Genomic DNA, 12,897 nt, shown 5'->3' with positions numbered 1-12,897 from the left:
GGGGGGGGAGGACCTCTCTCTTCGAACCATCGAACCATTGACGGTGGGGAGGGGGGGGATGGTCCTTACTAGAAGAGAGCTAGGATGATTCCGACTTCGTCTTATCACTACCAGAGCTGTAATATACTGAGCCTGACAATTGAGTTGAACGCCCCAGGGTATGATGTCTAATCTAGCTTACGACTTTTGCTCCAAGGTTCGGGTGTGGTTATGTCTCGGTGTTCAAGCTACTACCAATCTCGTGAGTGGAGTAGTCACTCTTGGCCGTACAGTCATGGATACCTCATAGACCTTCCTCCATTCTCCCAACCTGGCTTTGGTTCTCTCCTTTGGGTTGGCAGAGAGGACCTGGAGGGAGAGGGTTGAAGGCTCTTGGGACCTTTGCCTTCTCTGGCAGAGAGGGGAGCGCAAGAGAAGGGGAAAGAAGGACTTGGGGAAAGGGGCCATGGAGTCTCGGAATACGGAGCTTACTGTGCAGACCGACAGAGTCTTGGGCCATGGGCCATCTCAAGTGTCCCCGAACGAGACTGAGGGACGCTAAAATCGTCATACGCCAATGTCACGACAACCACGGATGGATGGGCATCATGGGTTAGCTCACGGGCGGAGACGGCCCTCGATTTAGTAAGAGCCCCGCTCACCAATTTCCACTTATGCCATGGCCGTGGGCTTTTTTTGGAAGAAGAAAAAAATTCATGGGAGGGGTCATCGAGGAATGGATTACATCCTGCTATATCCGTACATGTAAACGACACTCTTGTGTACGGATGGCCTGGTATGCCTGTCGCCGAGCATCACCTACGGTGTCACCAGAGAGACGAAACGGCGGCGCCCCAGGTTGGACAGGGGGGAGGGGGGAGGAGAGGGTGTGTACGAAGTAGCCTGTACGGAAAAGGCACGGTGCGGTACTTCGGGGAAGATGGCGTCGGTACGGATATTATTACATATAACCACACCATACGTGTGGCAATACCAAACGGTACGAAGTAGCTCATACGGAGTATAGAGTCGTCCACTCGGCGTCATGAAAAAACCGTTTTGCCCGTGCTAGCGTCACGTACGGGGGGTCCTGGAAACGAGGGAAGAATCTTGAGGGAAATGGGGGTTCCCCCCCCCCCCCCCGGATTGGAGCCATTCGAGGGTTGATTCTAGCATCGCATTTTCCTGTCCCTATGTTCCGTTCGTATACTCGTAGTATCTCGAGATCGGAGAGCGACCATGATGCGACCCATATATACGGAGGCCTGTACAGTACTTGCATCACGTCGTATCTCGTACGGTCATTGTACGGAGGTTATGGTGCTGCAATGGTCCAGCGGAAACCGGACAGTCGCGTGTTTGCTGTAATATTGGAACCTCGCAATGGTGGCAACAGGCACGGGGATGGTGTACGGAGTACGGAGACGTCGCATCCTATTATTACGATACTGGCCTGCCAATTCGTCACTGCCACTGGTAATACTAGACTCTGCTAGACTCGGGTACACGTACTGGGTACTCGGTAATAGCATCCGTGGTTTGCAACTCGCAACTACTTGTAGGTACTTTCGTATCCGTACGATCTACGAGACATCGTGGATAGTTTGCAATTTCTTTTCCTTCCTCTCTTCATCCATCTACGGAGTACCCGGTAGTAATCGATTCTCTCCTACGGAGAAGTCATATGAGCTGTACTTTTCTCACCATGCGATTCCTTTCTCCCTTCTTTTTCTAGTCTCTAGTCACTGTGTAGCTGTCATGGATATGTATCTGCCTCGGCCGCCCCCCTCCCCCTGCATAGTTGTTAGTAACTGTACTCCTCATTTAGCTTAGCTTATTCTCTGATTTTTTTCTCGTCCTTTCTTTTTCTCCCCTTCGTCTTCTCCCAATAGTGGTAATGGCACTTGAGACTATGGCACGACAGCGTACCGAGTAGATTACCGTCCTTCCCTTGTCATGCTCAAGTAAGGAGAATTGCTCTCTGATTGCTACACTACTGTAAGCTGTCTTGTTTCAGCCAGTTGTTGCGATCGGCAGTTCCCCTTCAGGCCCGCAGGTTGTGTCCATGTCGAGCAGTTCTTCCAACCGCCGATATTGGCCGCCACCCTCCCCCCCCCATCCTTCCTTACATCCTGACCGAGCGAGGAGAAGTCGCACTCATACAGGTATCAGTCAAATGGCCACCATGCAAGCAATACAAGTAGTACCTATGTACTCGCAGAATCTGTCTTGGCCTGGCACACTGACCAGACGAGGCCCAAGGGTTCCGACGGTAGCCAATGTCCATGGGTGTCGTGCAATGGGCCCCAAATGGACCCCAAAATCAGTGACACCATGTCAACGCCCCTGCAGACCCGAGGCTGTAGTAAAGGGGCCAATAAGAAAAGAGCCCATCATCTCGCATGCACGATGCTGCAGTATCTATTACTCGTACCCGTCCTGTAAGATGCCCTGTCGATGCACATTTGTCATATCTACTTCGCACGTGTTTGGACACACGTACGTTGTATGTACGTGCACGGGTGGACGAGTACTGATAGAACAACGGCTGAACCCTTGCTCGACATCCTTACCCATGACCGCAGTCTGAAATCTATCATGTCGCACTAGAACATACTACTACGGTACTACTAAGACTAGTAATAGTACTACGGAGAAGTACTCCGTACCTTGGCTCCCATCGCCCTTCTCTGGCCCTCCCCCCCCCCTACCTCCCCCCCTGCGTTCAACCCACGCGAATATGGTTCGTCGCATCGTTGGAGAAGTCTGACCATCCCCGGTCTCAATCCTTAGATGAACCATGGGCAGGCCTCTTCAGTTGTATATGTAATCACAATCGTACAGGTAATAATTGCATCCATCAGAGATGGAGAGTTTTGAGAAACTCGTACGCTCAGACCCGCCCCTGCTGTCGGGATCTCACCACCAGAACGACCAGACTCTTCTCGTCGCCGTCGTTGAACTACGTTTGAAAGGCCTCTTGCAGCGTGTGCCGCAGGAGAGGAGGGGGGGGGAAAGAGACTAGAAGGCAAGGGAGCGAGCGGATATATTTCCCTAGCACCGGCAACTGACCCAAGCCAACGCCTTTGGTCCCGGGCCGAGGCTTGAGCGAGGTCGTTAGCCCAGTAATCCTCGTAGGCGTACGAGCACGACTCGACGCTAAAAAAGCTCTTCCCTGAAGTCTCCTCACAACCATACACCCGCATGTGGGAGAAGTCTTGGACAACCAGCCTAAGCCTCCACTAGTCGGAGCGGATACTACGGTTCCCTACCTCGTAAAAGTCTGACCAGGCAGAGCCGGGTCCTGTCTGTGGCCACCGAGCCCACCTCTGGTCCTCTGCGAGCCACGGCCCACAACCCACGTCCCATTTGCTCCCTACCTTGGCATGGGGGCCATCCGCAGCGTGGCTGCAGGTCGATAATACTGAACCTGGCTCTGGCTAAAGGCTTCGCACCGTGAGGTCCACATGGTACAGGACTCGCCATCGTGCCCATCCGTACAATTACGGGGCATGCCCATACAAGATGGCAGTAATACACACGCGCACACACACACACGCGCGCACATACACGCACGTATGATGGACAAAAGCGCAGCAGGGGACAACTTCTAACCCATACTAGAGCTCTCGACCAACCCACTCTTGTACTAGCACGTCAAAGCGGTACGGAGTTGTATAAAGGAAAGGAAACGGTAATAAGTCGACGGATATCTTTATAGACCAGGCCCGCCGCACACACTCTCTCTCTGGGGAACTGGTCTGTAATCACCAGTCTCCCGTCCTCTTTTCTCGAACACAACTGCAGAGAGAAGGACAGCTCACGTTCCTTTCGCACCTGCACCGGTAAACCCCCAACGTTCGCCATGGGAGCTGCCAAGGAATCTCAGCTTCCTGGCCTTTCCGGCTTCGACCCGGTCTCCATACAGCCATGGACCGTCAAGGTCGTCGTCGTCATGACGGTTCTGGCCTTAGTCTTCGTCGGTCTTAGGTTGCTGAGTCGCTATCTGAAGAAGCAGGCGCTCTGGTGGGACGACTACATGATCATTTTCTCCATGGTACGTCCTGTCTTTGCAAAAGGCTTCAAGGCCTCGAATTGCCTCAGCTTGAACCTCCCCCCCCCCCCCCTTCCTCGGCTGCCCCGTTTACTGACGCCACAATCATAGCTCTGGAACCTGGTCGTTGTGGGCTTCATCTTTGCCATGCACGACTGCGGAATGGGCCTCCACGCCGACCTCGTGGACCCCTCCGACCTTGTCATGATGGCCAAGTGGCTCCTCGTTGCCGAGATCCTGTACGCCTGGAACCTTGGCTGGACCAAGCTGAGTCTGCTTCTCATGTACTACCGCATCTTCCGCGTCTCCTACTTCAAGAAGATGGCATGGGCGGTCGGCGCCTTCGTCATGGCCTGGGTCGTCTGCGTCACCTTCCTCTTCATCTTCATCTGCGTGCCCGTCCAGAAGCTTTGGTACCCCGAGCTCCCCGGACGCTGCATCGACCAGGTCGGCACCTGGATCTCCAACGCAGCCTCCACCCTATTCACCGATCTCATCATCCTTTGCCTGCCCATCCCTCAGATCTGGAGACTCCAGCTCAGCAAGCGGGAGAAGATTGGTCTGACTATGGCCTTTGGTCTCGGTTTCTTGTAAGCAGAACATCTGACACACACACACACACAAACAAACCACCCAGTCATCCGACGCAAAGACGTCGTCTCTTTCGGCTTGCTGACCATGTATTGCTGCCCGCCTTGTAGTGTCGTCTTCGCCTCCGCCTACCGCACCAGTGTTCTCTTCACCTACTCGTCCACCGATCCCAGCTACACGCTTGCGCCTACTGTCGGGTGGACCGAAATCGAGATGTCGGCCGGAATCATCTCCGCCTGCCTCCCCACCCTCCTCCCCATCATCAATTACATCGCCCGCCGCTTCGGCATCAGGACCCCCCTCAGCAGGGCCGTCCACAGCGATGGCCGCTCCAAGCAGTCCAGCTCCGCCCCCGAGAGCAAGGGAAACCTGACCGACGTCAGCACCAAGCGATCCAGCAACAACTTCTATCGTCTCCCCGATGAGGAGCACGACAACGCACCCGCGCCCATCGACTCCAATCTTAGGCCCGACGGCAAGGAGTACGGATACACCATCAAGACCACAGGTCGTGGTGGCAAGGACGACGACAGTGGTGACGACATTCCCCTGCGCGGTATCCGGGTGCGGACAGACTTCGAGAGGACGACTATGAAGAAGTAAAAGAAAATAGAGGAACGATGATCACAGAAGGCGGGGGGGGGGGGGGGGGTAAGAGGGTATCCAAGGCCAACATAGGAACGACCATAGCATTGGTTCTTCTCTTGTTCTTTACCCCTAGCGTTAGGGCAGCATTCGCCTTCTTTTCTAAAGAGCGGTCGTTGCTTTCCGCCGTTTGGGGCCTCTTCCGTTCTTACCAACTCCTTTGGTTCTTCTTTCCATCATCATTTTCTTCATTCCTGCTTCCGTTTGTCCCCTTTTTCTTTCTTTTTTCTTTCGCAAGCAACTACTAAGATTTCTCTGCCACTTGAGCATGCAACATCCATACCCAGACACTGTTATTCTGTATTCTGTACCTGTACCCTCTGTATTACAATCCTACTTTTGTGCTGCACACGATAGATATTAGTCTCGATGATATAACGTTTCAATTCTTTCCATTTTTCCCATCAACCACTGGTTCCACCAAGTACTACAAGTAAACTACACATATCTCGAAGATGACCTGCCCCTTTCCAGTGACCTTGGAGATCTCACAATATACTACTAGCACGTGTGCCAACTAACAAGAGGGACATGAGAGACAAATACTGTGACAGCATTGCGCCATATGGTGTGGAAAACACATAAACAACAGGGGATCAAGGAAAAATCTTTCCGTACTCCTCGCCTTGCCGTCATGCTGAGACATTCTGATGTTACTATGCAGCTCAGGCCAACTCGGCTCGTCGGTGATACCCCCCAACATGGCATAGGAAGCTCGTGGCATGGGCCCGTATATGTACATGCAAAGAAAAGAAAAAGAGAAAGACCAGGATAATGACTGGCAAAGAAAAAGAAAGAGCATGCGAATGAAACAAAGTGCAGGGACATCTGGTAGATCCATGGAGATGGATGGTCCGTCTCCTCGGTCCCCGTAGACATGAGACTTGACTAGTCAACTAGTCAGAGACGACAACTGATGGCAACCCCTTTATCTCGGAGAGCACAGAGTCACGACATACGCCCCACACAGTCGACAGGGGGGGACGACGAGCTTTCAGAGCAGTTGAGAAGCAGGCAAATAGGTATTATTAGATACTCATACGGAGTACATAATATATTTTCAAGTTCGATCCCGATATATTACTACACCGTAACCCATGGACTCTGATTCAAACTACATGACGTAATATATCAACTAGTAGAAATTGTCGCGCGGGACTCTAGAGAGGACGGTTCCTGCAATGGTCGCAAGATCATGTACTGTGTCTGGTGCATCGTAATCGGTAAAGTGAAGTAGATTGCCAAATACTTTGCAGGGACAGATGTTGTTTGTTGACAGTTGTTGAATTTGTCACAACTACTGTTTTCCAGAAGACAGTAGTGATACCAATGATGTCGCAACTCTTACATGCACTTTATGCATGACGAAATCACTCTTCTTCTTCTTCCGTCCCTCTTAGCACTTGCCCTTATTATCTGTTTGCAGAGAGCTTCTCCGAGCGAGTACGGAGTACACGGTACGTGTTGATACAACGCAGGGTACTAATAGTACAGATATGGTAGCTACATATACTACTACTACTGCTATGTATGTTAGGATCGGCCTGGGATTGAGAGTACCCGTATGGTATATCACGTGATGTACGCAGGTTTTCTCAGGAAGTGCCTCATGATGGCTTCAAGCAAACCATTCGAAGCACGAAACATGTATGTAGATGCTGCGCATGCCTCATAACCACGTGACAAGACAGTAGAGGACCCGGGACCATGTCGGAAGTGTTCCTACCAAGGGAACTCCTAGAGCTCCAGGTAGGCCAAGTCGACCTCCTACAGGCTATGTACGCCTCGGACTCGGCCGTATGGATGGACGAATCATCATCACATCTCCTCGAGGCATTGCGGGAATGGTGCGAGGGCGCAGACGCAGACAAGGCTCTGCCGCCAGATCTAAGCAGCAGCAGAACGGGCACAGGAAAGGCAATACCCCTTGTCCTCACCCTTTTCCTACCCAACAGGCCAGAGTGCTCCCTCCAGCTCGACGTGTCGGTACCCCTGGTGTACTCGGGTCCATGTCCGCCCGTGGAACCTCCGAGGCCGACCATCCGGCTTCGTCAGCCGGGGTGGCTCAGCAAGGCCGAGACGGCGCGGTTGACGGGCAAGATTCCAGGCAGCCGTGACGGCGGTGACGCCGACGATGACGCCGACGCCGATGGTGACCTGCTCTCTGCCATAGACCGTGTCATGTCCGAAGCTGAAACGCTCGCCGTCGAAGCCGAGTCGCATCGCCAAGCTGCCACTTCCCAAGCCGGACCTGGCTACGCCGCCAACGATCTCTCGCGGATATGGTTCTACTTCCCCTCCATCAGCACGCGCGCCAAGCGTGACGACATTGTCAACCACGCGCCTACCTATGGCCTGACGGGTTTCCTCCTGGCGGGGAAACCGGGGATGCTGTGCCTGGAGGGCTCGTCGCGAGCCGTCTACGACTATATGAGCTTCATCAAGACGGAGAGCTGGAGCGACATTCCGCCGCAGCACAAGAAGGTCTCGGAGCGCTACCGTGAGACAGCGGCGCCTGACGCCCCGGTGACGCGTGCGTTCGACTCCATGACAGAAATCACGGACCTGTTCGAAGACAATCGGAGGGGTGTCCGCGCCAACCGTAATGACATGAGAGCCTTGGAGACGTGGATGACTGACCACGGTGTCGGTCACGCCTTTGAGCACGTCTTCATCTAGGCTCAGATATCCTGGGATATACAAGGATTTTACGAGACAACAGCTTCTACGATATAAAGATCACATGATGTAATGTTAGATACAAAAATGAAGGAGGGAAAGATACAATAGATAGAAACAAAAAAACAGACAAAAAAAGACATTAAATTGTATGCTTACATCTGCACCTATCAAAGGCAACTGTATGGGATATATATAAAAAGGTGGGGAAAGCACAAAACATAAGGGGGAATTTTTAAGCATCCTTGGACTTGGAAATCGTGATAGCCGCCTCAACAGCCTCCTGCAGATCGAGATGAAAAAGAGGCCTGTTCAGACCATGGGTCGGCAGCCTTCCGCTGACAGAAGAGGGCTTCTGAGCCCTCTGCCTAGCAGCCTCGATATCGACTGCCTTGGATACTCCCGTCGACTTCTCATCGCTGCTGGCGATGCTAGGGCTGTCCGAGTCCAAGACGGGGTCGGCAACGCTAAAGATGGGCTGGAACTGCTTGACATCGTCGCCCTCGGGCTCGAGGAATCCGAATCCGGAGGAGGCCAGTGCGCGCTTGGTCCAGCGGCTCTGGATGTTGGCAAAGTGCCACTCAACCTTCTCGGGGGCGGCATACTTGGCCAGTTGGTTGCGGGTATCGATGATGGCCTGGGCGGATGTGGCATCCATGTGATTGACTGTCGAAAAGTCGAGCACAACGGCACGCAGGATAGGCTTATCGTCCTGTCCGGTGAGGATGGCATCGCGGGCCTCGCCGTCGTTCCAGGGTCGATCCTATGTCGGGGATTAGCACCTAGATGCCCTGATCAAGGGGAGGGGGGGCAAGGGCACGCAGTTTAGAGTGATTCAAGGATAATATACTTACACCCAGTTTTCCGAGGGAGCTCGGGTCGGTCCTGCGCGTCTCCTTGAAGATGGTCTCGACGAGGTGGGTCAGGTAGTTGCTGGCGTTGGGGTAGGCAAAGCCCTCGGCGAAGCGGTAGATAAAGACACCCGGGTAAGGGTGCTGAACGCGAATCCTGGGGTTGGATCCGTCCTCGTGGTAGACGGGCATGAAGGCAGTGCGCGCGCCAGAGATAGCGACCGTGTCATCGGCGGTGACGGAGTTGTCGCCGACAGGGGCGGGTGAGGGGACGTTGACACCGCCCTTGACAGTCTGGACACGGACGGGACCGAGGAAGCGACCCTTGGTCAGGAAGAGACGCCACATGAGGACGGCGAAGGAGACGCAGACGGTGGAATAGATTCCGTTCTCGAGACTGCTGAAGATGGTGACGAAGAGACCAACGAAGAAGACGATGAGGTCAATGGGGGCCACACGCCAGAACTGCCAAAGGACCCTGGGAGGAGTGATGACGTCGCCCACGGCGTGGAAGATGACCGCGCCCAGCGCGGAGTCGGGGATGTAGAAGAAGACGGCGGTCAGGGCGTAGACGGCCAGAAGCACGACGATGGCGGTGATGACACCGGCAAAGGGAGTGCGCACACCAGCCTTGGACTTGATGGCGGTTCGGGAGAAGGAGCCGGTGGCGGGGTAGCCTCCGAGGAAGGGGCCGAGAAGGTTGCTGACGCCGATGGCGACGAGCTCCTGGGATGGGTCGATGGTGTAGTTGTTGACTCGGCCGAACGACTTGGAAATAGAGATGTGCTCGATGAGCATGACGATGACAGCGACGGGGAGGTCACCGACAAACGACTTGATGATCTCGCGGTTGACCTTGGGGACGGCGGCGTGCTGAAAGCCTCGCGGAACGGTCTCGAGGATGCTGATACTGGGGTTGCTCCTCCTGTGCAGGTTCATCCCAGCGCTGATGGCGGTGTAGAGGAGGATGACAAAGGCAGTGCGCAGGGTTGAGATGAAGAAGTACAACTTGGCTTTGTTCGGGTGCTTCTTGGCCATGTACGAGCACAGGCCACGGATGAGGTACAGCATGAGGAGAGCGGTCAGGCCGAGAGCGGCGTCGAGCTGCGAGTCGGGCAGGCCCTTGAGCGTGTTGATGATGATGCGGTAGGCAGCGTCGCGCGAGCTGACGCCCGAGATTCCGAGGATCTTGGAGGCCTGGCCAGCAGCGATGGTGATGGCACTTCCCGTCATGAAGGCGGCAATGGCAGGCAGCGGAATGAGCTCGACGATCCAGCCCAGACGGGCAAGACCGAGGAAGGTGATGATAGCGCCGACGATGATGGCGAGGGCCGAGGCGATGTAGTGAGCCTCGATATCGAGCTTGGTTTGGGCGCGGGTGACGACGTTTCCGGTGACGAGGGACATGACAGCGACAGGCTGCATCGCGTTAGCTCAGAAATTCCATCGCAGGTTTCGCGCCAAGGAAGCCAAGGAGGCCAAGAAGGCTAAGAGGGCCAAGAGGCTAACGATGCAGTGCGGGTAAGAGGGTTGATCATGACGTACGCCAATGGTGATATCCTTGGACGTGGCAAAGAACCAATATATCAGGACACCCATGAAGGACGAGTAGAGACCAAACTCGACGGGGAGAGCGGCCAATTCGGCGTACGCCATGCCCTGAGGCACAACGACGGCGCCGACGGTGATACCTGCGGTGGGGAGGCAAGAGAGGAGCGTCAGTTTCCGCGGATATTGGGAGAGTACATGATGCCAAGGAGTCGGGGATAACACGGGCGCAACTTACCGGCAATCAAGTCACCAGCGAACCATGTCAGGTTGTACTTTCCAATCCACGAGAGGAAGGGAAAGAGACGATAGAAGTATAGACCAACGTCCTTGAGAGACGGTGTGCGCTCCTCAAGGAATTCACGAACGGTAGGCTCCTGTTCGTAGTACGGGTCCACGTCAGGATACTCTGGAGCGGTCTCATAAGGGCGGAATTGGTCGAAGCCCACGGCGTGCGCGGCCTTTTGCTTGAAGGAGCTGGACATGTTTTGGGGACTTGGCTACCGACGGTCGCGGTGCCTCTTGATATGTGTGTGTGTGTGTGCGCGCGCGCGCGTTCAGTACTAGGACGGGCGTAAGTGACGATTGGCACGGGTATAAGAAGAGTCCTTGTAAGATGTGAGAGACGAGGTAGATGTAGGCCAAGAGTACGAAACAAAAAAGGATCACCCTTTGAATAGCACCTACTAACGCCTTGGCAAAGAAGGGAGAAGAGAACAAGAGGTCGAGGAAACGAGCTTGGCGCGCGGGATCAACAGAGGCGTTTTTTAGGGGAGAGAGGAGAGCAGCAACCTTTAAAGGGGACTTCTAAACTCGTCAGCCTACCTTGCACGACTTGTGGTCCAGGTCCAAGTCGTCAATACTTCTTACGAGAAGGGAAGAGGAAGAGGAAGAGTACCAACAACCATTACGGAATATTGATTTTGAACACAAGAAAAGCAAAATGGCAACTGCCAATAATACACATGCTCGACCCATCCACACTATGGATTATGCCATCTCTGACGATTTAGCAGGAAACTAGAAGTGCTCGTAGCTCAACATCCCAGTCGCCCGGCGTTGGTTGAGCAGGATTGCACAAACGACTTGCAGGATTGCGTGCTTGGAACCATCAGATTGCGCCATACCCCTGGCGTGGCCTCCGTCGTCAGCAAGTGAAAGATGCGGGGCAAGCCCAAAAACTAGACGAATCCAGCTCATCTAGATTTGTATCTTTTTTTCCTTTTTTTCCTTTCTGCCTTTCTTCCTTTATTTTGCGAAGAGCAATAGCTGGTGTTTGCATAGGGTTAACTGGAATATAGTCATCACTATCTCCTACTACTCGTAATATATAATTGGTGTATAATACGCAATGCATATCATATCCGTGTAAGTGCCATCCATAGTCATCAAGAGAAACGGGAACGCTCAAATCAAGTATAAATACCCATACATTATATGTACATATAGGTACATGATGACGGACCAGCCAACGGCAACCTGTGGGCACTTCCTGCACCTTGCACGAGCCTCTTCGTCTGTCTCCGTGGATAATATCATTATTAACCCTCCTCTAATATCACTTGTCGGGGTTCGGTGCCGACCTCCCGACTTGGCAGACCATGAGCTCATCCCACACCCTGCGCATAAGGGAAACAAGCTTAAAGTCAGCGGCCATCGTCGGGATACATGCACCACTCACTTTACGCTTCTCCGTACGGAGGGCTGACTTCAAATCGGAGCAGTTCACTCCGTAGACGGTGAGATATACTGCTAGTATAGGTAGAGAGGGGGAGAGAGAGAGAGAGGGAGGGAGAGAGAGAGGCATACACAAAAGCCGTGGTTCCTATCTCGCCCTATGGCCTCGGCGCGCGTGCACCCCATCGCGGCATTCCGACCCGAGTTAGTTCCCACGAATGGTGAAGATGCTGAGCATTGCGTGCCTTCCTGTCCTTGCCGTCCCATCTCCGTGGCGCGCACATCCCATCGCGGCAATATGACCCGAGTAACAGCGGAGCGTGAAGATGCTGAACATTGTGTGCTTACCTGCCCTTGTATGACGGGGTCTGCCGTGATGTGGCGGACGGTTAGCGTCGTTGATCGAGCGAGTCGATACTCTCGACGGCTCTATGCGCCATATACAGGCCCGATGATGGCATTGCGACCACTCCGTGACACTGTACATGTTATATGAATAGACTCTAGGTCCAGAGCTTGGATCAAGCCAAGGACACAGACCCAGACCCTGTCCCAGAACTGGATGGATGGGTGGATCCCGAAAGGGGACAAGAAAAAGTAAGGAAAGAAAAGAAGGAGAGAAAAAAGCACGGAACATGCTGGATTTCTTCCATCTACTGCTTCTCCGTAAGTGGACTGCTGCTCCGTACGCTCCTGTATCATGTATGCCTCGTACATGTAGAGTCGTATTTCCGCGGGACAGCCGTAAGAGAGCCCCACCTCGAGCCTCGGGAGACAAACCGAAACGGCCTCTCGTTTAACTGATAGAAGAAAAGTCTGCATGCTAATGCTTCGGAGCGTCGCAAACACATATCGATGGTCCATAAAAATGGG

General features: G+C 53.7%; 3 protein-coding genes across 3 annotated transcripts; 2 read left to right on the top strand and 1 right to left on the bottom strand.

The window, feature by feature from the left end:
* Positions 1–3,844: 3,844 nt before the first annotated feature.
* On the top strand, positions 3,845–5,227 carry GMORB2_2647 (uncharacterized protein; the record flags this gene model as incomplete). Its single annotated transcript, XM_035464626.1, has 3 exons — positions 3,845–4,036; positions 4,145–4,623; positions 4,735–5,227. 3 exons carry the CDS (start codon positions 3,845–3,847, stop codon positions 5,225–5,227), a joined length of 1,164 nt encoding a protein of 387 aa, XP_035319296.1.
* A 1,749-nt stretch (positions 5,228–6,976) lies between these two features.
* GMORB2_2646 (Protein of unknown function (DUF1115)) lies at positions 6,977–7,948 on the top strand (the record flags this gene model as incomplete). The annotated part of the gene is made up of 1 exon (XM_035464625.1): positions 6,977–7,948. One exon carries the CDS (start codon positions 6,977–6,979, stop codon positions 7,946–7,948), a length of 972 nt encoding a protein of 323 aa, XP_035319295.1.
* Positions 7,949–8,183: 235 nt separating this feature from the next.
* GMORB2_2645 (solute carrier family 26 (sodium-independent sulfate anion transporter), member 11) lies at positions 8,184–10,832 on the bottom strand (the record flags this gene model as incomplete). The annotated part of the gene is made up of 4 exons (XM_035464624.1): positions 8,184–8,711; positions 8,803–10,218; positions 10,345–10,490; positions 10,586–10,832. The coding sequence occupies 4 exons, from the start codon at positions 10,830–10,832 to the stop codon at positions 8,184–8,186; spliced, it is 2,337 nt and encodes a 778-aa protein (XP_035319294.1).
* Between the last annotated feature and the right edge of the window lie 2,065 nt (positions 10,833–12,897).

The sequence above is a fragment of the Geosmithia morbida genome (assembly GCF_012550715.1).
Source record: "Geosmithia morbida isolate 1262 chromosome Unknown scaffold_14, whole genome shotgun sequence".
Taxonomy (NCBI): domain Eukaryota; kingdom Fungi; phylum Ascomycota; class Sordariomycetes; order Hypocreales; family Bionectriaceae; genus Geosmithia; species Geosmithia morbida.
This window is presented reverse-complemented; position numbering and strand designations above follow the sequence as displayed.